At 41.7% G+C, this 25,925-nt stretch overlaps 1 protein-coding gene across 2 annotated transcripts in view; it reads right to left on the reverse strand.

The window, feature by feature from the left end:
* camsap1b (calmodulin regulated spectrin-associated protein 1b) overlaps positions 1 to 25,925 on the reverse strand; it is a 120,482-nt gene that overhangs the window by 45,444 nt on the left and 49,113 nt on the right. The window contains exons 3-4 of one of the 2 annotated variants that reach the window (XM_034170918.1): positions 12,746 to 13,008; positions 2,479 to 2,640 (exon numbers count right to left, since the gene is read on the reverse strand). In XM_034170918.1, coding sequence (XP_034026809.1) covers positions 2,479 to 2,640; positions 12,746 to 13,008 — 425 coding nt within the window. Of the gene's footprint in view, positions 1 to 2,478; positions 2,641 to 12,745; positions 13,009 to 25,925 lie in introns of those variants that run through there. The other variant, XM_034170917.1, reaches the window with a different exon arrangement.

Below are 25,925 nucleotides of genomic sequence, written 5' to 3' on the forward strand. Positions count from 1 at the left end.
TGTAGCCTAAAGAATAAATAATGTTGAGACATTGTTTTAAACTCCGACAGCTGGACATTAGCAATGCACTGGCACAGAAATTACAGAAATGGATATTAAACATCTGTGAGTCTTCAGGCGAAAAAGGTCTCAGTCTTCTGGGTTCTGGTGCTTTGTATCTTCCTGTACTGCTGTAAGGCCTGGACAATAACCAGTGAACTCCACACAGAAAGGCCACAGGTGGGAACCGATCCCACGACAAGGCAACAGTGATATATATATATATATATATATATATATATATATATATATATATATATATATATATATATATATATATATATATATATATATATATATATATATATATATATATATATATATATATATATATATATATATATAGTAAGTCCCTTCGGCTTAGTAAGTCCCTTCGGCTGCTCTGCTAGCAGGGGTGGGATTTGAGTTCTAGCTATGGCGGGCGGTGCCACCGGCACTCGAGTTAAAATTTCCTCTCCCGCCCAGCACGGATTTGTCCAAAAAAATGAACAAAATCAATCATATTTCAAGCTTATATAGTGTCATACTTTTGTTTTATTTTACAATTTCAACCAAATAATTAAAGAAAAAACAAATATATTCCTCATTTTCTTCATATCTCCACTGCAAATGACAGAGTTTGCAGCGGAATTGAACGGTAGAGTTTGCTGAAAGCAGCTGACTGCTTTCAGCACTTTACACAGATCACAGCGGAGACACTGTGGGACTCAATCCGAGCTCATTTAAAAGGGAAAAAAAAAAAAATCATTAAAATAATCCAGTGTCAGTGTCCATAGATGTTGATTTATTCAGAAATTTGGTTTATTTTTATCTGTTTCCAAAAAGTTTGGAGGAACAGTGACAGTGGGGGGGGGGGGGGCTCATTCAGATCTTGCTCAATCAAGACAATTAGTGGTTATATTGTTTTTGTTTTTTAACTCATGCTATCCCACTCAAATATGTTGGAAAAATGACAGAAAAACTCTGCCTGCCTCAGTGAAAGAAGAATGCTATATGCCCAACAAATAATGTGTTTTTAACCTTTTCAACGGTATTCATTTTAGTAACTTAGACCTTTTTAGAAGAACTTTGGTTTTACAAATATTACAACATAAATGTCATTTTTTTGCCTATTATTCTTGCTTTCAATGCATCTAAAACCACTCAAAGTTGGTTAAAATAGGGCTTGCCAATACCATTTTAGAGGTATAAAACCCTATAGCTTCAGGGGGCACTGCCCCCTTGACACCTACCGGGGGACACTGCACCCCTGGCCGTGATCCATGATCACGTCATTTACCTGACACTAAGGGGACTTATACAAACCTACATTATTTGGATAAATTAGTTTACTAGATCTGCATTATCCATGTCCACTATTAATGGGGCCCAACCTCAGATGGTATACTATGATGGACAAATGTGCCATCCAGAAGAGTCAATGATTCTACCACTTCATGCTCCAGAAACCAGAGCTAAAAACCAGTTATGTGTCAGAGGCCCTGCAAAGGATTTACTCTCTCAATGCTTTAATTAGATGTGACAATCTGCCAGTCAACAACATTAATCTGACACAGGGGTGAAATCAGTCAGGAGCACATAAATCCCGTCTCTAGGCTCTTTTAAGTACTACATGTTGAGAAAATGAAGAGAAGAAAAAAGTTCTGGTTTAGAGTGGAGGAAAAAACAAACAACCCAAGTACATTAATGTGGCAGTGGAAAAGGACCTTTGATGAATTTCACTTGCTGCTGCAGCCTCCAATGTTATATGAAGGAGACAAGACAAAATATGGTTTTTGATTGCTGGATTAAACAAAAGCCCCCCAAAGCACTTGCATGTGAACTGGTGCTTTTCAAGACAACAGTGCTACATAAACTGCCTAGATTGGCCCCAAATACCAATCTGCAGATCAGTATTGGTTCCCCATCCCCCCCACTCCCCCACCAGTGTATTGTGTCTTAGTAAAGAGCTAAACAGAAAAATATACATACATTAGTTATTTGCCCAGAGTTGGGAAGGCAAAGTGCTGAAGTATTACATAAAGCACATTGTATACTACATATACAGGGTGGACCAATAAAATGTTACCACTTTTTTAATTCTTAGGCAATTACAACAACCCACAGACTACTGAGGCCCTGAAGACCAACATCCGTCAGGAAATTCAGAGAATCCCTCTTGAGATGTGTGGCAATGTCATCACAAACTTCAATGTGCTTGTTGCAGCTGTAATCCAAAGAAGAGGACCGTTGATTGAACATGTCATCAATTATTGAACTGTGCGGAAAACAAGAGAAAGTGGGAAACCTTTGGTATCAAAAGTTAATTTGATGCTTCTGTTACAAGTCTGTAAATAAAATTTTTGAATAAGTTCTTATTTCAAAAACTTGTGTATGATCAAAAAGTGGTAACATTTTATTGGCCCACCCTGTATATTGTGTTAAGTTGTGTGTTAGGACCTTGTTGATCCAAAAAACCATGGCATCCTCCAGGTCATAAGGCAGCTCCTTGGAGGCACTGAAGGTAGAAAAGCGTTCGACAGAAGCCACCACTTTTTCAATGCTGATCATCTCCACTGTGTAGGCCATCATCAGGGCATCAATCATAGGGATGTGAGCACTCTGAGTGGGAAAGAAAAACAAAACAATTGTATTTTTTTACAATTCCAAACTAAACTGTAGACAAAAAAGTTGGTGCTACAATTCTGGGACCACCAAAGGAACAATCTTCAATGTACAGTACAAACATTTGTAGCTTTAAATAGCTACATTTATCTATCCATGAAGCCAGAGGACACACACCAATTAGCTAAACTGCAGGATTGTCTTACAGACATAAAGACATGGATGACCTCTAATTTCCTGCTTTTAAACTCAGATAAAACTGAAGTTATTGTACTTGGCCCCACAAATCTTAGAAACATGGTGTCTAACCAGATCCTTACTCTGGATGGCATTACCCTGACCTCTAGTAATACTGTGAGAAATCTTGGAGTCATTTTTGATCAGGATATGTCATTCAAAGTGCATATTAAACAAATATGTAGGACTGCTTTTTTGCATTACGCAATATCTCTAAAATCAGAAAGGTCTTGTCTCAGAGTGATGCTGAAAAACTAATTCATGCATTTATTTCCTCTAGGCTGGACTATTGTAATTCATTATTATCAGGTTGTCCTAAAAGTTCCCTAAAAAGCCTTCAGTTAATTCAAAATGCTGCAGCTAGAGTACTGACGGGGACTAGAAGGAGAGAGCATATCTCACCCATATTGGCCTCTCTTCATTGGCTTCCTGTTAATTCTAGAATAGAATTTAAAATTCTTCTTCTTACTTATAAGGTTTTGAATAATCAGGTCCCATCTTATCTTAGGGACCTCGTAGTACCATATTACCCCAATAGAGCGCTTCGCTCTCAGACTGCAGGCTTACTTGTAGTTCCTAGGGTTTGTAAGAGTAGAATGGGAGGCAGAGCCTTCAGCTTTCAGGCTCCTCTCCTGTGGAACCAGCTCCCAATTCAGATCAGGGAGACAGACACCCTCTCTACTTTTAAGATTAGGCTTAAAACTTTCCTTTTTGCTAAAGCTTATAGTTAGGGCTGGATCAGGTGACCCTGAACCATCCCTTAGTTATGCTGCTATAGACGTAGACTGCTGGGGGGTTCCCATGATGCACTGTTTCTTTTAATCATTAGTGATCGATCTCTGCTCCCCTCCACAGCATGTCTTTTTCCTGGTTCTCTCCCTCAGCCCCAACCAGTCCCAGCAGAAGACTGCCCCTCCCTGAGCCTGGTTCTGCTGGAGGTTTCTTCCTGTTAAAAGGGAGTTTTTCCTTCCCACTGTAGCCAAGTGCTTGCTCACAGGGGGTCGTTTTGACCGTTGGGGTTTTACATAATTATTGTATGGCTTTGCCTTACAATATAAAGCGCCTTGGGGCAACTGTTTGTTGTGATTTGGCGCTATATAAAAAAAATTGATTGATTGATTGATTGATTATGCAGAGAAGAGCAAAGAGGCACATGCATGACAGGAAAAATGAGAACACAACACACAACAGGACAAATCATATCAATTTATCTTGTGGTCAGATGCATTGTTAATTGACTTAGCATGAATTAATTTTTAGATGCAAGCACACTGGGTTCTGATAACCTCTATTATTATTATTATTTTATTAGATCTCTCTATCATGATTTCAGCATATGTGAATCTGAAACATGTTGATCTGTCAAATCCTTATTGTAGCCAGGCAGACTGTTTTATATAAATTTAACTAGTTGCTGTATTTCCAGACTATAAATTGTCTTTTTTTTTTTTTACTTCTCTGACTGGTTCTGTGACATATTTCGAAGTGACTTAAATGTGTTAAAAATAATAAAAAAAAACTGTTTTTCAATAGACACAACATGGCACCGCACGCACGCACACACACACTGAATGGTCTACCGTCTATTCCACTCTTCAGAGCAGAAGGTGTCAGTAATACACCATTAAGCTGGATGGCAACTGCAGTGCAACCTCTAAGAGGAGGGTGCGCTGGGTCTTACAGAATCACTGAAATTAATAAATCATGCTTTCAAACTGAAAGACCATGCTCTTAAATAAAGACAGATGACTATAGTTTGCATTTTATGAGACAACCAGAACAGCAACACTGAGGAAGGCAGTGGTGGGTAACCTTGTCTTAAGAGCTGAAGAGTAGAACTAATTAGAATCAGCTGATTTAGTGATTGAATGGAACAAATATGTGGTAGGACTTTTACCCACTGAAACCAGGGTTACCCACCTCTGGAGGAAGGCTAGGCTAAGGTAAAGTTAACTACTGTATAATGTTCTAAAAATGAATAATCCATTTCAAAGTTTATTTACAACTGAGGTAAATGTGCACATATTTAGCTCCTTTCTTGATGTTTTCATCTCCTCAGCAGCAACAGGAAGCGGTTTACTCAAGTTCTTCTGTGCATGAACAGTGCTTGCATTAGAAATAATGTGCCAATTAAATTAATTTTGCTTCTTGCTGCATGAAAGAGTAGCAACATGTTTCAAATATAAATGCAGTTTATGGACAGATGCAACTTTTTTTTGCCTATTCACGACTCATTTATGTACAGATATAACTAATATATGGCATAATATGGGATAAGGTTGGGGGGGGGGGGGTATAGCCAATTTTTTGTCTTCTTTATATTGCTGTGAATATCTAAAATCTTGATGCTACTCTTCATTTTCTGAATTCCACCCTCCACACGCGCACACTGTGCCAAGTAATTATGGGGAGATAAGCCAAGTCATTTTTCCAGTCTTTTGTCTAATGCACTTGTAATCCGCTTGTTGATGGAAATTCTCATGGACTTTTAGGCTCATTAATGAGAGGTATTCATAGCTTTCCTTACAGCACAACCTGCATGAATACAGAACTATTAAAATCTGCTATAGACAGACATGTAGTGCAATTTACAATAAGCAAAACCCAAGCAATACTTACAAAGAAATTCTATGAACAAGCAAACAAAGGGATATGCTGTGCTACAATATTAGCTGCTTGCATGTATAAATCATTTGTGTTAGTAAAACACTTGTGATGAAATACCTGAATTAACAATCCGGTCAACATTTGTATTTGAGAGCAAACAGGGGTGTTTATAAGTTTAACTGGCAAATATATTAGGGTAGTATATTTTTTTAATGACTTATTTTAAACAAATTTACCAAAATTAAATATTTTTTAAAAATTAAATTTTATTCAACCACTGTCTTTAGAACAAAAAGAACTTCCGATCATCAGACGCCCTCATCGATCAGGTCTGATCAAACCTGAAAAGAGCTGTGGCTCTTTAAAATAAATGCCTCGTCGCTGCATGTGCGATCATCAGATGCCCTGATTGATCAGGTCTGATCAAATCAGTGGACCTGATCGGAGCAACTGCAGCTTTAAAAGTTTAACGAGTCACGGCACTTCATTCACAGCAGCCATATCACAGCCAGACTCAGCAGCATCTGTACACAAAGAAAATGATCCACCAAGACAAAAAAATAATAATTTATTAAAAAAAAATGTTAAATGACACTGTTTCTGAGCCACGCCACACTGTGCAGGAGAGAACAGAACTTACTTACACAGAGGCAGAAAATAGCAGCTATGGCTACATACGTGGCAGTAATGAAACTGTAAAAACCTCATGATACAGTCCACTGTTTTCCAATTGCAACGGTGTGTTCTGCACAGCCGGCAGGAGGGAACTGGTTTCAAAATAGTAGCAAGGGCTACACACGACTGTGTGCACACATTAAAAAGTGAACACACACAGCTGCAAGCAGATCCACGAACAAGGAAAAAGGCTTAGTACACGCACATTTCAGGCGTATTTAAATGAAACAATGCCGCAATACGCAGCTCTACAAATACGCTAGTGTGAAAGGGGCTTTACACAGGCAGTGGAAGCAGAAAGGGTAGGGGAGGGGGAGCAATAGACTCCCTAGGTTGTAGAATTTAGAATCCGAGTAGGAGTACCATAGAGGTGCAAATACAACTAAGGCCGGGTTCACACGGCAGGATAATTAGGCCGATATCGGACCCGATCTTCCCCTTCCGACAATCTTAAGGACGCCCCGAGAATCGTGATGACGCTAAAGATAATCTTATCAGATATTCTTGCCGTGTGTGGTGTTAAGAGCATTCTGATTTGTTCAGAAGGACGCCAGGGGCACTCCGATCGCAAATCGGTAACATTCAATATGTTGGATTTTTTTGGCCCGATATCCCAGCGTGTGTTGTGTCGTCCAACCACAAACGAGCTCGCAGCCTGCTGAATGTGACATGCAGCCAATCAGAAAGCGAGGTGACGGACGCACAGAGTGGAAAATAAAATTCAAACAGCTGTTCTGACTTACCAGAAAGTCCGGTGGTCGCGCTGTCTCCACTCCTTTAAAGAACGCCTTTTCTTTTTCTTTTTGTATTGTTTTTTCCCCTCTGTTGTAAATAGTCCAAAAAGTATCTCCGTTTGTGTACTCTGAAGTCACGTTTAATCTCGAGAGATTTTGCGAGATTTTCTGTCTGACCTGAGAATGTTGGTGAGTGAAATCTGTTCATGTGTGGTGTTGTTGTCCTTACCGTGTGGCTGAACACTACACACTGTACAACCAAACCTGTTAGAAATATGATTTTTTTTATCTTCACGTGTGTGGTCTCTCAGGTTTTGGAAACCTAAAGATAATTTTAAAATCCTGTCGTGTGAACCAGGCTTAAGTTGTTAAAGAATGTATTGGAAATAAATTCATCATGACTCAAGACATATACTTTGTGTATCTCACACACAAACTAAACACAGGTTTTCATTACATATTTGCAAAAACATTCACCAATATTTGCAGAATGCTGACAAAGCACACTAGCGATATGAGAGCATTGTCTTGTCACAGTAACTGTCATTCAAGCAAGGCTCTTGTGAGAGCTTTAACTCCAAAAGCAACAGAATGGTAAGTCATGCAAAATATTGCCATTTCTTTCTTTTTATAATCTAATATTGCAGTAATGCCATCTCTTATAACACTTAACAAGCTGTCTCTTTCTTTATCCATACCTACTGCATCATGTTTTTAGAATGCCATGTGACTTTTTGCAGGGGTAAGTGTACCCATTAAGCCCATGCACTCTTTAAGCCCACTCTCAACTTTGATATCAATTTACAAAAAAAGGAAAATATATATTTTGTCATTCATTACTTTATCCAATCAAATGGTTTGGTACTTCTACGACACTTTTTATTGCATACAAATCTAATTTTCCATTGTTGAGTTAGCCTCACACCAAAGTATACAGTCTTTGGATCCCTAATTAGAAGACACCCAAAAACTTTGGTGTTTTGGTAAGTACATTAATATGTCAAGTAAGCGGTAACTGTAGTAATTTTGATTTATAGATAAATAGCATTTTGCCAAATTACACAATTTCCCTTCAAATGAAAAGATGAGTTTCATGAGCTAGCAAACACACCTAGCTCTGTTAATGCTACTCTGCCACAAGAACTACGAGGTCTGTTAGAAAAGTATCCGACCTTTTTATTTTTTCAAAAACCATATGGATTTGAATCACGTGTGATTGCATCAGACAAGCTTGAACCTTAGTGCCCATGCGTGAGTTTTTTCACGCCTGTCGGTTGCGTCATTCGCCTGTGAGCAGGCTTTGTGTGAGCACTGGTCCATCCTCTCGTCGTTTTTTTTATTGCGAATAAATGTCTGAACAATTTGGAGCTTTGCTGCATCAATTTTTTTCCAGAAACTGTGAGAGACCTCCAGGTGGACACCGTTCGGAAAATTAATATGGCTTTCAGGGAGGATTTTATGGGGATTATACAGATTAAGGAGCGTTACTGCCGCTTTAAGGACGGCCCACAACTGCTGAGAGCGCGGTGCGCTCCCAGCGCCGATCGACATGCTCAAACCCCGCTGAAACAACCAGATCATTTCCAACGTGAAGGCTTTGTTGATCCGGGACCTCGTCTGACTTTCACAAAAAGGCAGAAGTCGTGGACATCAGCACTTTTTCGCGGTGGAGCCGCTCCTCTTTCCATGACAAAAACTCCTGTAACAGTGGAATGTGCCGTTCATTTCTAAACTGGACGCTGTCTTGATCCGGTATGTCGTCTGACTAGCACAGGAATTGTGAAAAGACGTAGACATCAGCACTTTTTCAGCACATTAAGACAGACGTGCGGAGAAGTTCCGTGCGTCGCGGTGGAGCCGTATGGCGCAAAGCAACGCCGTGATGAAGCCTTCCAGGACATGTTGGGGCATGTCCAGCTCATGCACAATCACAATCGGATATTCACACGACTGAAAAGCAACCGGAATCCATCTGAAATCCACCTGAAAGCCATCCTGTGAGACCAACACGGAGATGGTTTTGTCCGCGTAATGACTGGCTCCGTGGCGCATCCCTCCGCTTTTCTTTCCATGAAAAAAACTCCTGTAACAGTGGAATGTGCCGAAAAAGTGCTGATGTCCATGACTTCTGCCTTTTGTGAAAGTCAGACAAGGTCCCGGATCAACAAAGCCTTCACGCTGGAAATGATCTGGTTGTTCCAGCGGCGTCTGAGCATGTCGATTGCCGCTGGGAGCGCTCTGCGCTCTCAGCAGTTGTGGACCGTCCTTAAAGCGGCAGTAACACTCCTTAATCTGTATAATCCCCATAAAATCGTCCCTGAAAGCCATATTAATTTTTCGAACGGTGTCCACCTGGAGGTCTCTCACAGTTTCTAGAGAAAAATTGATGCAGCAAAGCTCCAAATCGTTCAGACATTTATTTGCAATAAAAAAAAACGACAAGAGGGTGGACCACTGCTCACACAAAGCCTGTTCACAGGCGAATGACGCAACCGACAGGCGTGAAAAAACTCAGGCATGCGCATGAAGGTTCAAGCTTGTCTGATGCAATCACACGTGATTCAAATCCATATGGTTTTTGAAAAAATAAAAAGGCCAGATACGTTTCTAACAGACCTCGTAAAGTTGTTAGTTGAGGTGCACCGATCTTTTAGGCCGATCACCAATCACTGAAATTTTGTAAAAATTACATTTGTAAAACTGAAATTGTATTTGTGAATTGCGTTTCAGTATTTCTGCATCACCAATTACATGCATTCATCGCTTTCCTCTGTGACGTAATTTTGAGACATTCTTTTCGCGAACTCCACAGATCCACAAACAAAATCAATCAATCAATTTTTTTTTTATTCCGAACTTAGTTGTCAATTCCACTATCATGGCAGTTCACAATATAAGCAAATCAAATGAACAAAGCTTCTTTGTACTCTCTGTACCTCTATACTCACATGAAAAAATAAACAAAATCAAAATGCCTACTGATTCACAAATACACACTCAAGCACACTGGATATTCACTAGATGGCAGTGTGGTTCCATTCATTACACAGCAGTCTATTTAGATCTCTCAGAGCCATTTGACTCATTTTGACTTCTGCTATGAGCTGGACGGACATGGACTACATTAGATGATGGCAACTGCTCTCCTTGTCCGTCCAACTCATAGCAGAAGTCAAAATGAGTTTACGTCACAGAGGAAAGCGTGTAATGCAGGACCAAGCGCTCCCTGCGCTACTGCCTGCACTGTTGTGATCGGTCCTTTTGATCGGCGAGTTTGATCAAGGCGTGATCGGCCGATAATGATCGTGCACCTCTAGTTGTTAGCTACAAATATTAAGCATTTTGTTATTCATTTAACATCGGTATTTAGATAAATGCAAAATAAAATGCAAAAAAATAAAAATAAATTTCATCCATTTTGGAATAAGGCTATAACAAAATGTGGAAATAGTGAAGCGCTGTGAATACATTCCAGATGCACTGCACGTAAATTTGTGAAAAACATTTAAACCTTTTAATTAAAATAGCAATTTTAAAAACTAACTTTTTTGTGTTAATACTGATACTGGAGTTGTCTGAAGTACAAAATAAAATGCTGTGTATTTTGTCAATCCTTGCTATCGCTTTAGGAAAACATAGCAGCCAAACACCACAGACAGTCTCACACATCTAGAGCACTGCATGACCTTTTGCATGTTACAGGGGACATATCGCACATTATTTAACGTCAACACAACAGCAACACAACATCAAAGTATACATGATTGTAAGTCTATCCTTGCACATGCAGTAATAATTAGTGGTCGCTGATGTATTTTATTGCTAATTATTCCTCTTGCTCAGAGAGTTAGCAGGTGCATTTCTGGAAAACATCTTACTCTGCATTTCCCAATGGCTGACAAACAGAGTGACACAAATGCTGCTACTTCTGATAACAAAATTTCTGAGCTTTCATTCGAAAGTGATGACTCAGATTTACATAGGACGTACAGAGAGAGGAGACGATACACTTCATCCCAAAACTATTAAAGTTTTTAAGAGTCTGTCAGATTTTGGATCCTAACGTGTGCTGACTCTGCTGTCTGTGTCAGAGGACACTATTTTACTGCCACCGCAAACGCACACATGGAATGTCTCCACAAAGCTATTTTTACACTGCCTTTCTTACATTGGAAAAAGTTCGAATATGTTATTTTCAGGAGATAATGGCCTTTCTGCAGAAATATGTTGCAGATGCTTTATCACTCCAGCATAGTCTCCAGCATCATCTTCTATGCTGTAGCGTGCTGGGGCAGCAGGCTGAAGGCAGCTGACATGAACAAAACTCAACAAGCTCATCAGGAGGGCTGGGTCTGTGATGGAGGTGTCAGAGAGGAGGATGTTGACGAAACTGCTCACCATCCATAACAACACCTCCCACCCCCTGCATGCCACACTAATATCCTGTCAGAGCACCTTCAGCCAAAGACTGAGGCTACCAAGGTGCACCACAGACTGCCACAGGAGGTCCTTCCCACCTGTGGCAATCAGACTGTATAAATCTTCCCTCTTCTGCAGGATGAACACATAATGATCAGTTTTTCAGTTATTCAGAGCTATGTGCAATACTGTCAACATCTTGTGCAAGTGTCTTCAGTCATTTTACATGTTGTGCTCGCTTTCATGTTAAAAAAAAGAAAGAAAGAAAAAAAAGCAATGTTTACTGTTTCAACCCTCTGGCAAAACAATTTCCTTCTGGATTAATAAAGTGCTGTCTTATTCTTAGTCTATCTAACGTGCCAGAATCATGAGAGAACTTTGTGAAGAGCTGACGGCGGAGCTGCTGTGGGACTTTACTCTCCATCTGGCGATCACAAGTCATCCATGCGTGAAGACCTCTTTGATGGAGTGAACATGGACATTATATCTTATTTTTTAGAAGTGGGTGAATGCCCTGTTCACCTTTTTCCCTTTTGTTTTCTTCTCTTCAGTGGATCTGGGTGGCTTTGTTAATTTTATTTTACATTGAGAGAATCTGTCGGGTTTTGGATCTCGATGTGTGCGGAGTCTGTTCTCTGTACAGGAGCAGAACGCCATTTTAACCCCGCTACAGCTCCCACCATGAACGTGCATGCGCAACTCTGCTGTTTTTCAGGCTGCTTGATCACACAGCTGTATTTCTTAAGATTTTTCACAGTTGTATTGATGACAACACTAGCAGACTGTTATGAACAGGCTGCCTTCATAATGTGCATGCACTGTCTTCTCACAGTGGAGAGCGGCCACTACTTTTACTGTGACTGCATCAAAATTAACAGTTATCACTTAAAAATGAGCCATCAGCTCTGTTCTTAACGTTAGCAGCTACATTTCATACAAGCGTGTGCTTGGAAGTTTACCTCAAAACTACATAAACGTTGTCGAAAACACTTGTAAAATGATCACTTTGTTTGCTGCAGTCTCTGTAACTGTTTGCTGTGAATGCCATATACTTTGAGTCTGGTCACGGAAGTGTACAGTGTAATCCCGCTGTATCACTGGATGGTCACTAACATCCTAAATCTAAGTTGCTATGACTTCGGTACAACATGTCCTTTAAATCCCCATTTTATAACCCAGGTTATACCAATTCTTTTATGCTAAATGACACATTTTTGTCAAGCCTTCAGCAACATTATGGACTGTGTGGTCCTAACTGCAAGAAGGTACATAAAACTGACTGAATAATCAGCCAAATGTTTTAACAACAACATTTTTTTTTTTAAATAAAAAGTAATTAACTGCAAGATAAGGATATCATCACAAGAAAAAAAAGCATAATCATTATTGCTGTAGCACAAATGTCATGATGTGATATAATGTCATCTCACCATTTTGATGGGCATACAGGACAAGTCCTCCTCTGTGACAGGTGTATCGTCACTCTCAACGACATAAATGCCCTTCCGGAACAAAGCATGGATAACAGACATGTGTGACTGAAGAGAAGCTGCCTGTTCTGTCTTCAAGATTAGGGTACAGACACGGCAATAGAGCTCGCATGACAGAAGCAGGTGGATGACGGGTGGCTTGATGTGTTCCTGGTCATATTGGTCTGTATAGAATGGGTCCCGCAAGTCCTCTGGAATATGATCTGCAATGGGGAGAGAGATAAGGTCAAACACGAATCACTAATGTGTACACACAAGTTTATAAATAAAATATAAATGATCTACATGGGGTAGAGTGTTTACAGTTTCCTAGGCTATACTCAAAAACAGAGGGGGAAAAAAAAAAAAAATCAGTGAGCCCCCTATGAAATTTAATGTGTTATTCAAAATTTTCCCAGGTGTGTTTTTAATAGAGCAATGAATTTTCAAAATAGCATTTCTAAATAATCTAGTTTCAGAAATGTTGCAATAACTCCTTCTCCAGCTTTGTGAGCATCAACAACTCTTTCTCAAGTCTTAACTAATTTCTTTTGATGCTTTCTCAAGTGACCGCTCAAACCCTGAGGGTTTTATATTGTGTGTACATTAGAGGATATACCCCAGGTTTAACTTGATTTTACAAGATTTGAGCATTAAAAACTTAAAGCACATCACTGCCCAACAGTGATTTGTGATATGGTTCAACAAAAAGACCAGTGGACTAATAATTTTGACCCTGGTAGTTTTTGTGAAATAATGTTTCTGTGTACAAAGTAAAATAATGTAAGCATCCAAAATAAAACCAGGATGTTTGGAAATTCCTTCCTCCATTATAAAAGCACTCGGGAATGTTTGAAGAAAACAATAAATTTTTAAATTTCATAGGGGGGCTAATAATTTTGTCCTCATCTGTATATTGTTTGAAATACAAAAAAAAAAAAAAAAAAAAAAAAAAAAAAAAAAAAAAAAAAAAAATGCAAAGCTAAAATACCCACTGCAGTATGAGCATTGCCATATATATATATATATATATATATATATATATATATATATATATATATATATATATATATATATATATATATATATATATATATATATATATATATATATATATATATATATATATATACACACATACACACACACTACATTATTAAGATCCTATTGTCTTACAACCAATTTGTACAATGTTCAATAAAGCCCTTCTATCAATAAAAAACAATATTTTACTTATGTTTTAACTGTGTCTGCAGGAGGGCGTGCATGTCAATCAATCAATCAATTTTATTTATATAGCGCCAAATCACAACAAACAGTTGCCCCAAGGCGCTTTATATTGTAAGGCAAGGCCATACAATAATTACGGAAAAACCCCAACGGTCAAAACGACCCCCTGTGAGCAAGCACTTGGCAACAGTGGGAAGGAAAAACTCCCTTTTAACAAGAAGAAACCTCCAGCAGAACCAGGCTCAGGGAGGGGCAGTCTTCTGCTGGGACTGGTTGGGGCTGAGGGAGAGAACCAGGAAAAAGACATGCTGTGGAGGGGAGCAGAGATCAATCACTAATGATTAAATGCAGAGTGGTGCATACAGAGCAAAAAGAGAAAGAAACACTCAGTGCATCATGGGAACCCCCCAGCAGTCTAAGGCTATAGCAGCATAACTAAGGGATGGTTCAGGGTCACCTGATCCAGCCCTAACTATAAGCTTTAGCAAAAAGGAAAGTTTTAAGCCTAATCTTAAAAGTAGAGAGGGTGTCTGTCTCCCTGATCTGAATTGGGAGCTGGTTCCACAGGAGAGGAGCCTGAAAGGTGAAGGCTCTGCCTCCCATTCTACTCTTACAAACCCTAGGAACTACAAGTAAGCCTGCAGTCTGAGAGCGAAGCGCTCTATTGGGGTGATATGGTACTATGAGGTCCCTAAGATAAGATGGGACCTGATTATTCAAAACATTATAAGTAAGAAGAAGAATTTTAAATTCTATTCTAGAATTAACAGGAAGCCAATGAAGAGAGGCCAATATGGGTGAGATATGCTCTCTCCTTCTAGTCCCCGTTAGTACTCTAGCTGCAGCATTTTGAATTAACTGAAGGCTTTTCAGGGAACTTTTAGGACAACCTGATAATAAATGAATTACAATAGTCCAGCCTAGAGGAAATAAATGCATGAATTAGTTTTTCAGCATCACTCTGAGACAAGACCTTTCTAATTTTAGAGATATTGCGTAAATGCAAAAAAGCAGTCCTACATATTTGTTTAATATGCGCATTGAATGACATATCCTGATCAAAAATGACTCCAAGATTTCTCACAGTATTACTAGAGGTCAGGGTAATGCCATCCAGAGTAAGGATCTGGTTAGACACCATGTTTCTAAGATTTGTGGGGCCAAGTACAATAACTTCAGTTTTATCTGAGTTTAAAAGCAGGGAATTAGAGGTCATCCATGTCTTTATGTCTGTAAGACAATCCTGCAGTTTAGCTAATTGGTGTGTGTCCTCTGGCTTCATGGATAGATAAAGCTGGGTATCATCTGCGTAACAATGAAAATTTAAGCAATGCTGTCTAATAATACTGCCTAAGGGAAGCATGTATAAAGTGAATAAAATTGGTCCTAGCACAGAACCTTGTGGAACTCCATAATTAACCTTAGTCTGTGAAGAAGATTCCCCATTTACATGAACAAATTGTAATCTATTAGACAAATATGATTCAAACCACCGCAGCGCAGTGCCTTTAATACCTATGGCATGCTCTAATCTCTGTAATAAAATTTTAATGGTCAACAGTATCAAAAGCAGCACTGAGGTCTAACAGAACAAGCACAGAGATGAGTCCACTGTCTGAGGCCATAAGAAGATCATTTGTAACCTTCACTAATGCTGTTTCTGTACTATGATGAATTCTAAAACCTGACTGAAACTCTTCAAATAGACCATTCCTCTGCAGATGATCAGTTAGCTGTTTTACAACTACCCTTTCAAGAATTTTTGAGAGAAAAGGAAGGTTGGAGATTGGCCTATAATTAGCTAAGATAGCTGGGTCAAGTGATGGCTTTTTAAGTAATGGTTTAATTACTGCCACCTTAAAAGCCTGTGGTACATAGCCAACTAATAAAGATAGATTGATCATATTTAAGATCGAAGCATTAAATAATGGTAGGGCTTCCTTGAGCAGCCTGGTAGGAATGGGGTCTAATAGACATGTTGATGGTTTGGATGAAGTAACTAATGAAAATAACTCGGACAGAACAATCTGAGAGAAAGAGTCTAACCAAATACCGGCATCACTGAAAGCAGCCAAAGATAACAATACGTCTTTGGGATGGTTATGAGTAATTTTTTCTCCAATAGTTAAAATTTTATTAGCAAAGAAAGTCATGAAGTCATTACTAGTTAAAGGAATACTCGGCTCAATAGAGCTCTGACTCTGTCAGCCTGGCTACAGTGCTGAAAAGAAACCTGGGGTTGTTCTTATTTTCTTCAATTAGTGATGAGTAGTAAGATGTCCTAGCTTTACGGAGGGCTTTTTTTGCGCATATAGGAGCTTATGACAAGAGCGGAAGTTAGTGTGTATGCTGACTTCCACAAAATGTCTAGTAAATCACTCCAGAGGTGTTATCAGGTTACAACAACAGCGTTTTCAGTTTTAGAAGTGTTCATTTCTCGCTAGCTTTTACATAATATATGACAAAGAGGTTATATTTACACACAAATGAAACAGTTTGCAGCTAGCTAGACCAGCCACTGATGTCACGGTGCTACTCTGATTGGCTGTCACCCCCACCCCTCAAACAAACAAACAAACAAAAAAATAAACACTGTTAAGTCTCTTAAAATACCTTGTCCGAGTCCAAGTACAGTATATACAGACCCCATGCAGTTGACAAAATCAGATTAAGTCATCAGCCATCATAGCTAGCAAGAAAGGATGGTGCGACGAAGAAATCATGAATTTGATTCTTCAATATTCTCTCATTTTGAATGTTCGGTCTTAAATTGAAGCATGCAACGGTGTACGATGCATAAAAGAAGGCATGGACAAAAGAAGAGTATTTTATTCTACAGATTTACAGATCAGTTTTATTTATTTTGTTTTATTTTGTTTTGTTGCAAAGTTCTTTTCCCTGAACCGAATAAACTTGAAGATTTCTGTGAAAGTCAAGCTAAACTGGAGAACTGAAAGCACCCTTTATCTAGTAGGCGTGTATTCAGCACATTTCCCGAGTGCAGAGGTTTCAACCCACACTCTCATGAGCGCCACTAGCTTTGCTTATGGCAAGCTAAAAGTGGACGCTCTCATTATGGCCAAACAACTGTCCAGTTTCTGGGTATTCTGTGCTAGTACGTGCACGTGCCAACGTGATTGATGAGTTCCTGCGCAAAAAGTAGTTCCCAGATAATTGTGATATATTCATGTGAAGTAATGAGTACGAGGTCTGTAGAAAAGTATCCGACCTTTTTATTTTATGCAAAAAATATATGGATTTGATTCATATGTTTTACGTCAGCCAAGCTTGAACCTTCATGCGCATGTGTGAGTTTTTTCACGCCTGTCGGTTGCATCATTCGCCTGTGGGCAGGCTTTGAGTGAGCACTGGCCCACCCCTCTTGTCGTTTTTTCATTGCAAGGACTCCAGCCCCCCGCGACCCTTAATTGGACTAAGCGGTAGAAGATGGATGGATGGATTTGGGCTTTGTTCCATCAGAATTTTTTCAGAAACTGTTAAGACAGGCAGCTGGAAACCATTCGGAAAATTCAGATGGCTTTCGGTGAAAATTTTATAGGCTTCACAGAGATTAAGGAGTGTTACTACCACTTTAAGGATGGCCCACAATGGCGCACAGCGCGCCGCACTCCGAGCCGCAATCGACAGGCAAAAATCAATCAATCAATTTTTTTTTTATATAGCGCCAAATCACAACAAACAGTTGCCCCAAGGCGCTTTATATTGTAAGGCAAGGCCATACAATGAAATGACCATTTCATTTCTAAACGGATGGCTGTATGGATCCGGGACCATCGTGCGCAGTTTCTCTGGTTGTCACAAGAGCTGGACATCAGCCATTTTCCGGCAGATTTCACTTCCAAGATGGCGCCACGTGAAGGCGCCCTGATATTCTGGTGCTCCCTGTTTTGTCTGTTTTTGTGCGTGAATCGTGTGTCATCGTGTCCCTACACCCGTGAGGAGCTTCTAAACATCAAATCATCAACACCCACGGACATTACGCCAGTGTTTTTGGTGCCTGCAGCTGAACTGGTTCACTTTTTGGCCAAAAAAGTGAGATGACGGCGGAGAGGGAAACGTGCTGGAGCTCTCGTGCGCCTCAGACGAAGGGGCACACGCATGCCCCTACCTGGGATATTTCTCTCCAACGTCCGCTCACTCCACAACAAGATGGATGAGCTGGCACTGTTGATGAAGAAGAATAGAGATTTTTCATCTTGTGTACTGTGCTTCACGGAGACGTGGTTAAATGCACAGACACCGGACTGCGCGCTCCAACTAGAGGGATTCCAACTCCTCTGCGCAGACAGAGACAGAGCACTCTCTGGTGGAAAAACTAGAGGGGGAGGACTCTGCTTCTATATCAACAACGCCTGGTGCTCCGATGTGACTGATCTCCCAACACTGCTGTCCCTCTCTGGACTATCTCCTCATAAACTGCAGACCGTTCTACTCTCCACGTCAGATTATGAGCGTGGAGAGAGACTTTCTGGACTCTCTTGTTATAATTCTCAGTGATTTTAACAAAGGGAATCTCAGTCAGGAATTACCAAAATACAAACAGTTTGTTAAATGCCCGACCAGAGAAGGGAGCACATTAGATCATTGTTACACGACAGTGAGCGTCGCCTACCGCGCGGTGGCCCGTGCAGCTTTGGGACTCTCAGATCACGTAATGGTCCACTTCATCCCCACGTACAGACAGACTTAAACTCTCTAAACCTGTTGTGAGGACGTCTAAAGTGTGGAGCAATGAAGCTGTAGAGGAGCTACGCGCGTGCTTGGCCACCACGGATTGGGATATGTTTGAGGCTTCAACAGACAGTCTAGATGACTACACGGACACTGTGACGTCATAAGGTTCCACAAGGTTCTGTGCTAGGACCAATTTTATTCACTTTATACATGCTTCCCTTAGGCAGTATTATTAGACGGTATTGCTTAAATTTTCATTGTTACGCAGATGATACCCAGCTTTATCTATCCATGAAGCCAGAGGACACACACCAATTAGCTAAACTGCAGGACTGTCTTACAGACATAAAGACATGGATGACCTCTAATTTCCTGCTTTTAAACTCAGATAAAACTGAAGTTATTGTACTTGGCCCCACAATCTTAGAAACATGGTGTCTAACCAGATCCTTACTCTGGATGGCATTACCCTGACCTCTAGTAATACTGTGAGAAATCTTGGAGTCATTTTTGATCAGGATATGTCATTCAAAGCGCATATTAAACAAATATGTAGGACTGCTTTTTTGCATTTACGCAATATCTCTAAAATCAGAAAGGTCTTGTCTCAGAGTGATGCTGAAAAGCTAATTTATACATTTATTTCCTCTAGGCTGGACTATTGTAATTCATTATTATCAGGTTGTCCTAAAAGTTCCCTAAAAAGCCTTCAGTTAATTCAAAATGCTGCAGCTAGAGCACTAACGGGGACTAGAAGGAGAGAGCATATCTCACCCATATTGGCCTCTCTTCATTGGCTTCCTGTTAATTCTAGAATAGAATTTAAAATTCTTCTTCTTACTTATAAGGTTTTGAATAATCAGGTCCCATCTTATCTTAGGGACCTCGTAGTACCATATCACCCCAATAGAGCGCTTCGCTCTCAGACTGCAGGCTTACTTGTAGTTCCTAGGGTTTGTAAGAGTAGAATGGGAGGCAAAGCCTTCAGCTTTCAGGCTCCTCTCCTGTGGAACCAGCTCCCAATTCAGATCAGGGAGACAGACACCCTCTCTACTTTTAAGATTAGGCTTAAAACTTTCCTTTTTGCTAAAGCTTATAGTTAGGGCTGGATCAGATGACCCTGAACCATCCCTTAGTTATGCTGCTATAGACGTAGACTGCTGGGGGGTTCCCATGATGGATTTCTCTTTTTGCTCTGTATGCACCACTCTGCATTTAATCATTAGTGATCGATCTCTGCTCCCCTCCACAGCATGTCTTTTTCCTGGTTCTCTCCCTCAGCCCAACCAGTCCCAGCAGAAGACTGCCCCTCCCTGAGCCTGGTTCTGCTGGAGGTTTCTTCCTGTTAAAGGGAGTTTTTCCTTCCCACTGTAGCCAAGTGCTTGCTCACAGGGGGTCGTTTGACCGTTGGGGTTTTACATAATTATTGTATGGCCTTGCCTTACAATATAAAGCGCCTTGGGGCAACTGTTTGTTGTGATTTGGCGCTATATAAAAAAAATTGATTGATTGATTGATATATTCATTTCTGTGAAGACAGCATCATCCCACAGCGTACCAGGGTGAGATATAACAATGACAAGCCCTGGTTTACACCTAAACTCCAGCAGCTCCGTCAGCAGAAAGAGGTGGCTTTCAGAGAAGGAGACAGAGACAGCTATAGAGGTGCAAAGTACAGATTTAGCAAGGAGGTGGCAAAGGCTAAATCCATGTACAGTTCACATCTGCAGCAAAGGTTCTCTGCCAACGACTCGGCCTCTGTGTGGAGGGGGTTGAAAGAGATCACCAACTACAAGCCCAAAGCACCTCGTTCTATTGACGACCTCAAGCTGGCCAACGACCTGAACGTCTTCTATTCACGGTTTGAAGACAAGGACTCACACCTCCCCACACAACTGGATATTCAAACACTCTGGACCTCCCCCTCTCACTGCTGCCCTCCCCACTCCCCGTGTTGCCCTCTCGGTCCAAGAGGAGGACGTGAGGAGACATTTCAAAAGGCTGAATCCACGTAAGGCCCCGGGCCCAGACTGTGTCTCTCCTGCCACCCTGAGACACTGCGCTGATGAGCTGGCCCCAGTCTTCACGGGGATCTTCAACACCTCCCTGGAGTCATGCCATATTCCAGTCTGTTTCAAGTCCTCAATCATAGTTTCAGTCCCCAAGAAACCACGCATCACTGGACTTAATGACTACAGGCCTGTGGCTCTCACGTCTGTAGTCATGAAGACCTTCGAACGCCTGGTTTTATCCCACCTGAAGTCCATCACCGACCCCCTCCTGGACCCCCTGCAGTTTGCCTACAGAGCCAACAGGTCTGTAGATGACGCAATAAACCTGGCCCTGCACTCCATCCTGCAGCACCTGGACTCCGCAGGAACCTACGCTAGGATCCTGTTTGTGGACTTCAGCTCTGCTTTCAACACCATCCTTCCAGCTTTGCTCCAGGACAAGCTTTTTCTGCTCCACGTGCCCAACTCCACCTGCAGGTGGATCACAAACTTCCTGACAGACCGGAGTCAGCATGTGAGGCTGGGAAAAAAAAATGTCTCGAACACCAGGGCTGTGTCCTTTCCCCTCTGCTCTTCTCCCTGTACACTAACTGCTGCACCTCCAGCCACAACTCTGTAAAGCTCATCAAGTTTGCGGACGACACCACCCTCATCGGACTCATTTTGGATGGGGATGAGTCTGCCTACAGGAGGGAGGTGGACCGGCTGGTGACCTGGTGCAGCAGCAACAACTTGGAGCTCAACGCCCAGAAAACAGTGGAGATAATCGTGGACTTCAGGAAAGCCACAGCCCCCCCGCCCTCCCTCGCCCTCACCAACAGCCCCATCACCACTGCGGTCTGTCACCGCTTCCTCGGCACCACCATCACCCAGGACCTCAAGTGGGAGTCAACCATCAGCTCCTTCATCAAGAAGGCCCAGCAGAGGATGTACTTCCTGCGGCAGCTGAAGAAGAAGGCCAAGCTGCCTGTCCAGCTGATGGTGCAGTTCTACACGGCCATCATCGAGTCCATCCTCTGCTCCTCCATCACGGTGTGGTACGCCGGGGCCACAGCCCGGGACAGACACAGACTGCAGCGCATTGTGGCCTCTGTTGAGAAGGTGATCGGCTGTAGCCTTCCATCTCTCCACGACCTACACGTCTCCAGGACTCTGAGCCGAGCAGGTCGAGCTTCTTCCCCTCTGCCGTTAGACTCATGAACTCCTCATAACTCAGTCACCTTAAGCTTAACTCTGTCACTTTATCATCTTATCATGGGTCACTTTAGACAGTGTACTTTGGTTTTTAATTGCACTCCTCCCACTGCACTGTTTTTTCTGTTTCTCTGTTGCACACAGCCTTTCATATTTCTTTTTTTTTTATCTTAGATTTTATCTTATTTTGACACATATGTTATATTTTATATTTTATCTCTTCTTAATGTTGCACCATTGTACCGAAGCAAATTCCTAGTCTGTGACTCCTGTTCACTGGCAATGGCAATAAACTTCTTCTGATTCTAATTCTTTTAACAAGAGATTTTGTAATGGAAAGCCGCGCGGAGGCTTCGCGCTTCACGACGGATTCGCTGATGGAGCGAGACAAAGAACACCTCCGTTTTGGAGTGTCAGAGGACAAGTTGGGACATGCCCAGCTCTCCACAATTTCTTTTATACTCACTCGACTAGTAAGCCACTGAAAGCCGAGATAGGCATGTCCCAACTTGTCCTCTGACACTCCAAAACGGAGGCGTTCTTTGTCTCGCTCCATTAGCGGCTCCGTCATGACGCGCGAAGCCTCCACAGGTCTTTTCATGACAAAATCTCTTGTTAAAAGTGAAATCTGCCGGAAAGTGGCTGATGTCCAGCTCTTGTGATAACCAGAGAAACTGCACACGATGGTCCCGGATCCACACAGCCATCCGTTTAGAAATGATCTGGTGGTTTCTGCCTGTCGATCGCGGCTCGGAGCGTGGCGTGCCGTGCGCCGTCCTTAAAGCGGTAGTAACACTCCTTAATCTCTGTGAAGCCCATAAAATTTTCACCGAAAGCCATCTGAATTTTCCGAATGGTTTCCAGCTGCCTGTCTCTAGCAGTTTCTGAAAAAATTCTAATGGAACAAAGCCCAAATCATTCCGCCATTTCCTCGCAATGAAAAAACGACGAGAGGAGTGGACCAGTGCTCACTCAAAGCCGGCCCACAGGCGAATGCGCAACCGCAGGGCGGGAAAAAAATTCACGCATGAGAACGAAGGTTCAAGCTGGCTGACGTAAAAACATATGAATCAAATCCATATATTTTTTGCATAAAATAAGAAGGTCGGATACTTTTCTAACAGACCTCGTATATCTGATCCAAATTCATTCTAAAATGTACCAGTAATAAAATTATAAAGATAACTGAAGTTATAAGAGTGGCCATAATAAATATTTAACAAACTTAAAGTTTATGAGCAACTTCACCTGTTATTGCTCAAGCACATTGTAAACACTGACACGATGGAGTTTGATGCGGATGAGTTCAGAAAGATACGATTGGAATGGTTTCATTACCATTTACAGTTGGCGATGAAAGACTTGGGTGTTAACTTTGTGTTAAAGTTAGAACAAGAAGCTGCACTGAAAGCGATCTATCTGGGAAGAGACACATTCTGTGTGTTGTCACTCCAACGAGAGCGGCACGCTGAGCAGGGTGGTGAAAGTAGTCCGGTGAGCTCAATCTGTGGGCGCGAGCTATCCCACAATACCAAAATAGCAGAGATGTCAATCCAATGAGAGCGGCACTCTGAGTAGGGTGGTGACAACCTTCAGCGAGGCCATATCCTAATGACAATGTAAGCTATGCACGCCATTTTTGACTATGATCATATATTCTTCAGTAACCAGTTTTAATTTTACTGCTTGCAGTTCCTAGACTGTTTGTTGGAAACATGTATTGTTACATCTTGAAAAATATCCATATATACATAATTCCAACACTTAATAATCTGAATAATCTGAAGTCAGTTGGAGCATTTGGGAATTTTTCTGTCACATATGTCACAGAGATCTCAAACAAACTGTGTCAGACACCTAAATAAAATTTGTAGCAGGAGAATGTCTGTGAAGACGTTCAAAGAATAGCCGGACTTTGGAGATATTTAACATCAAACCTCAAAACGTATGAACGTGTAAAGGGTAGCTTAACTTGTTTTGCACCGCATGAGCACTTTAACAATTACCTTATTGTGAGCGAGGCTATTTCATTTTCAAATCTGATCCTTGAAGTTAAAACCTAGATGAAAAATTTAATGAATCAAAGCTTTTTACACAATTTCATGCTGAACATATGTGGCTGTGTTTAATGATCACTAAGACAAACAACTGTGGAGCACAAAAGTCTGTTTCAGAAAACAGAAAAACAGTTTAATTGCATTTAAAAGTTGAGTATCATAAAAGTATTTTAACAGGTGGTTTGACTCCCGTGTGTTGTGTGTGTCACGTTAGCTGGACTCTATTCCAGCAGTCATTGGGAGAGAGGATGGGTGCACCCTGGACAGGCCGCCAATCTATCGCAGGGCCACATACAGGCAGAAAAACACATTCACGGTCAAAGTAAAGTTTCCAATTCACCTAACCCGTACTTCTTTAAAAATGGAGCACCCGGAGGGAACCTGCATGTATACGTGGAGAACATGCAAGCTCCACACATAAAGGACAACATGGGAAGTGATTCCAGGACCATCTTGCTTTGAGGCAACAGTAGTAACCACCAAACCACCATTAATGCCTATTAGGTGTTCATTATTTTGTTACTGCATCTGTGTTGTTTATAATTGACGTCTAAGTATTTTTAACGTGGCAGGGGTTTTCATTAGCCTGGCGGGACAGCAGGTCATAAAGGAAACTCTGAATATTAAACATGAACAGATGGAATTTACCAGTGGTTTTGCCTTTTCTGGCAATCAGTCATCCAGAATTGTACTTTTATGTTTCCTCTTGGACTGTGACCGCTTTTAATCCCACACTTTTGACACAGTCAGTCTTTAGGAACTTTTACTAATAAAGTTAGTACCATTAAGACCAGAGTCTGGCTGTGCTACTGCCGCCATGATTTTTTTTTTTTTTTTTTTAAAAACAAAGCCAAAAAAACAAAACAAAAAAAAACACACACAACAGATGACACTTCACCTGCAAATAAATATTTAATAAAGTCATATAGTAACTGCGCCCGATACTAAGCCTGTTGGATTTGTTAAGGAGTGGCACATCATGCATCTACACTTTTTTTTTTTTTTCATCTTTCCAATCCTCCAGCAGCTGTCACCCCCCAGCGCATCCCCCACGCCCCAACGCCCCCCCCAACGGGCCATGGGACCCCAGACCCCAGAGCAGTGCCCGGGGACCACGGCAGAACTGGCGAGGCAGACCCCTACCCCAGAGCCTCAGACATCCACAGCCATTCGGGGCCAACCCCACATGCCACACTCACCCTACCTACCAAACCCACCATAGTTGTTATAATTTCCCTTGCTGTATGCGACCCCCTAAGTGAGCAAAGATAAAGTGTTGCATTAAAAGCAGCGCAGGAGACGGCAGGTGGCAGACTGCCGTGAGAGGCCACGGCACACTGCTGCACCACAGCCTGCCCTGCAAACCCACCACCGTCTAGTGACCCCGACTCTAAATTAGTGAACGTGTTTACTAAGTGTGTAGAAAGAAAGTATGTGCATTAAAATTGCAGGGCAGGGGTGGTAGATGGAGATAGCAGTGGAAGGCTGCAGTGCACAGCTGCGCCACAGACTGCCCTGCAAACCCACCCCCACCACCCAACCGCAAAACTCTATGAACCTTACAATGTGCTAGTTACAACCCAATATGATGTGCATTAAAAGGGTGCGACATGTGAGGCCCAACCCCAAGCAGCAGGAGGAAGGAAAGGCGCGGCACAGGGAGCGGCCACATACACCGGCCCCACCGGGCCCCCAGCACAACCCCAGATCCGGCGGAGGCGCCAGGGAAACCAGGAGACTGGGGGAGGCGGGCAGCCCCGGAGGAGCACCGGAGGCCTAGGGAGGGAGGGACAGGGGGCCACATGCATCTACACTGGTTCACGTCTGGCCCACAGCATCTTAAACCCGCTGAATTTAATTTCTGGCTATTCTGGACTCGGCACAAGTATTTGCTATTGGAATGCTGAGCACAAGTACAAATATGCCCTTCTCCAAATATGCTTAACACTCAGA

This window comes from Thalassophryne amazonica, chromosome 5 (genome assembly GCF_902500255.1).
Source record: "Thalassophryne amazonica chromosome 5, fThaAma1.1, whole genome shotgun sequence".
NCBI classification, from domain to species: Eukaryota; Metazoa; Chordata; class Actinopteri; order Batrachoidiformes; family Batrachoididae; genus Thalassophryne; species Thalassophryne amazonica.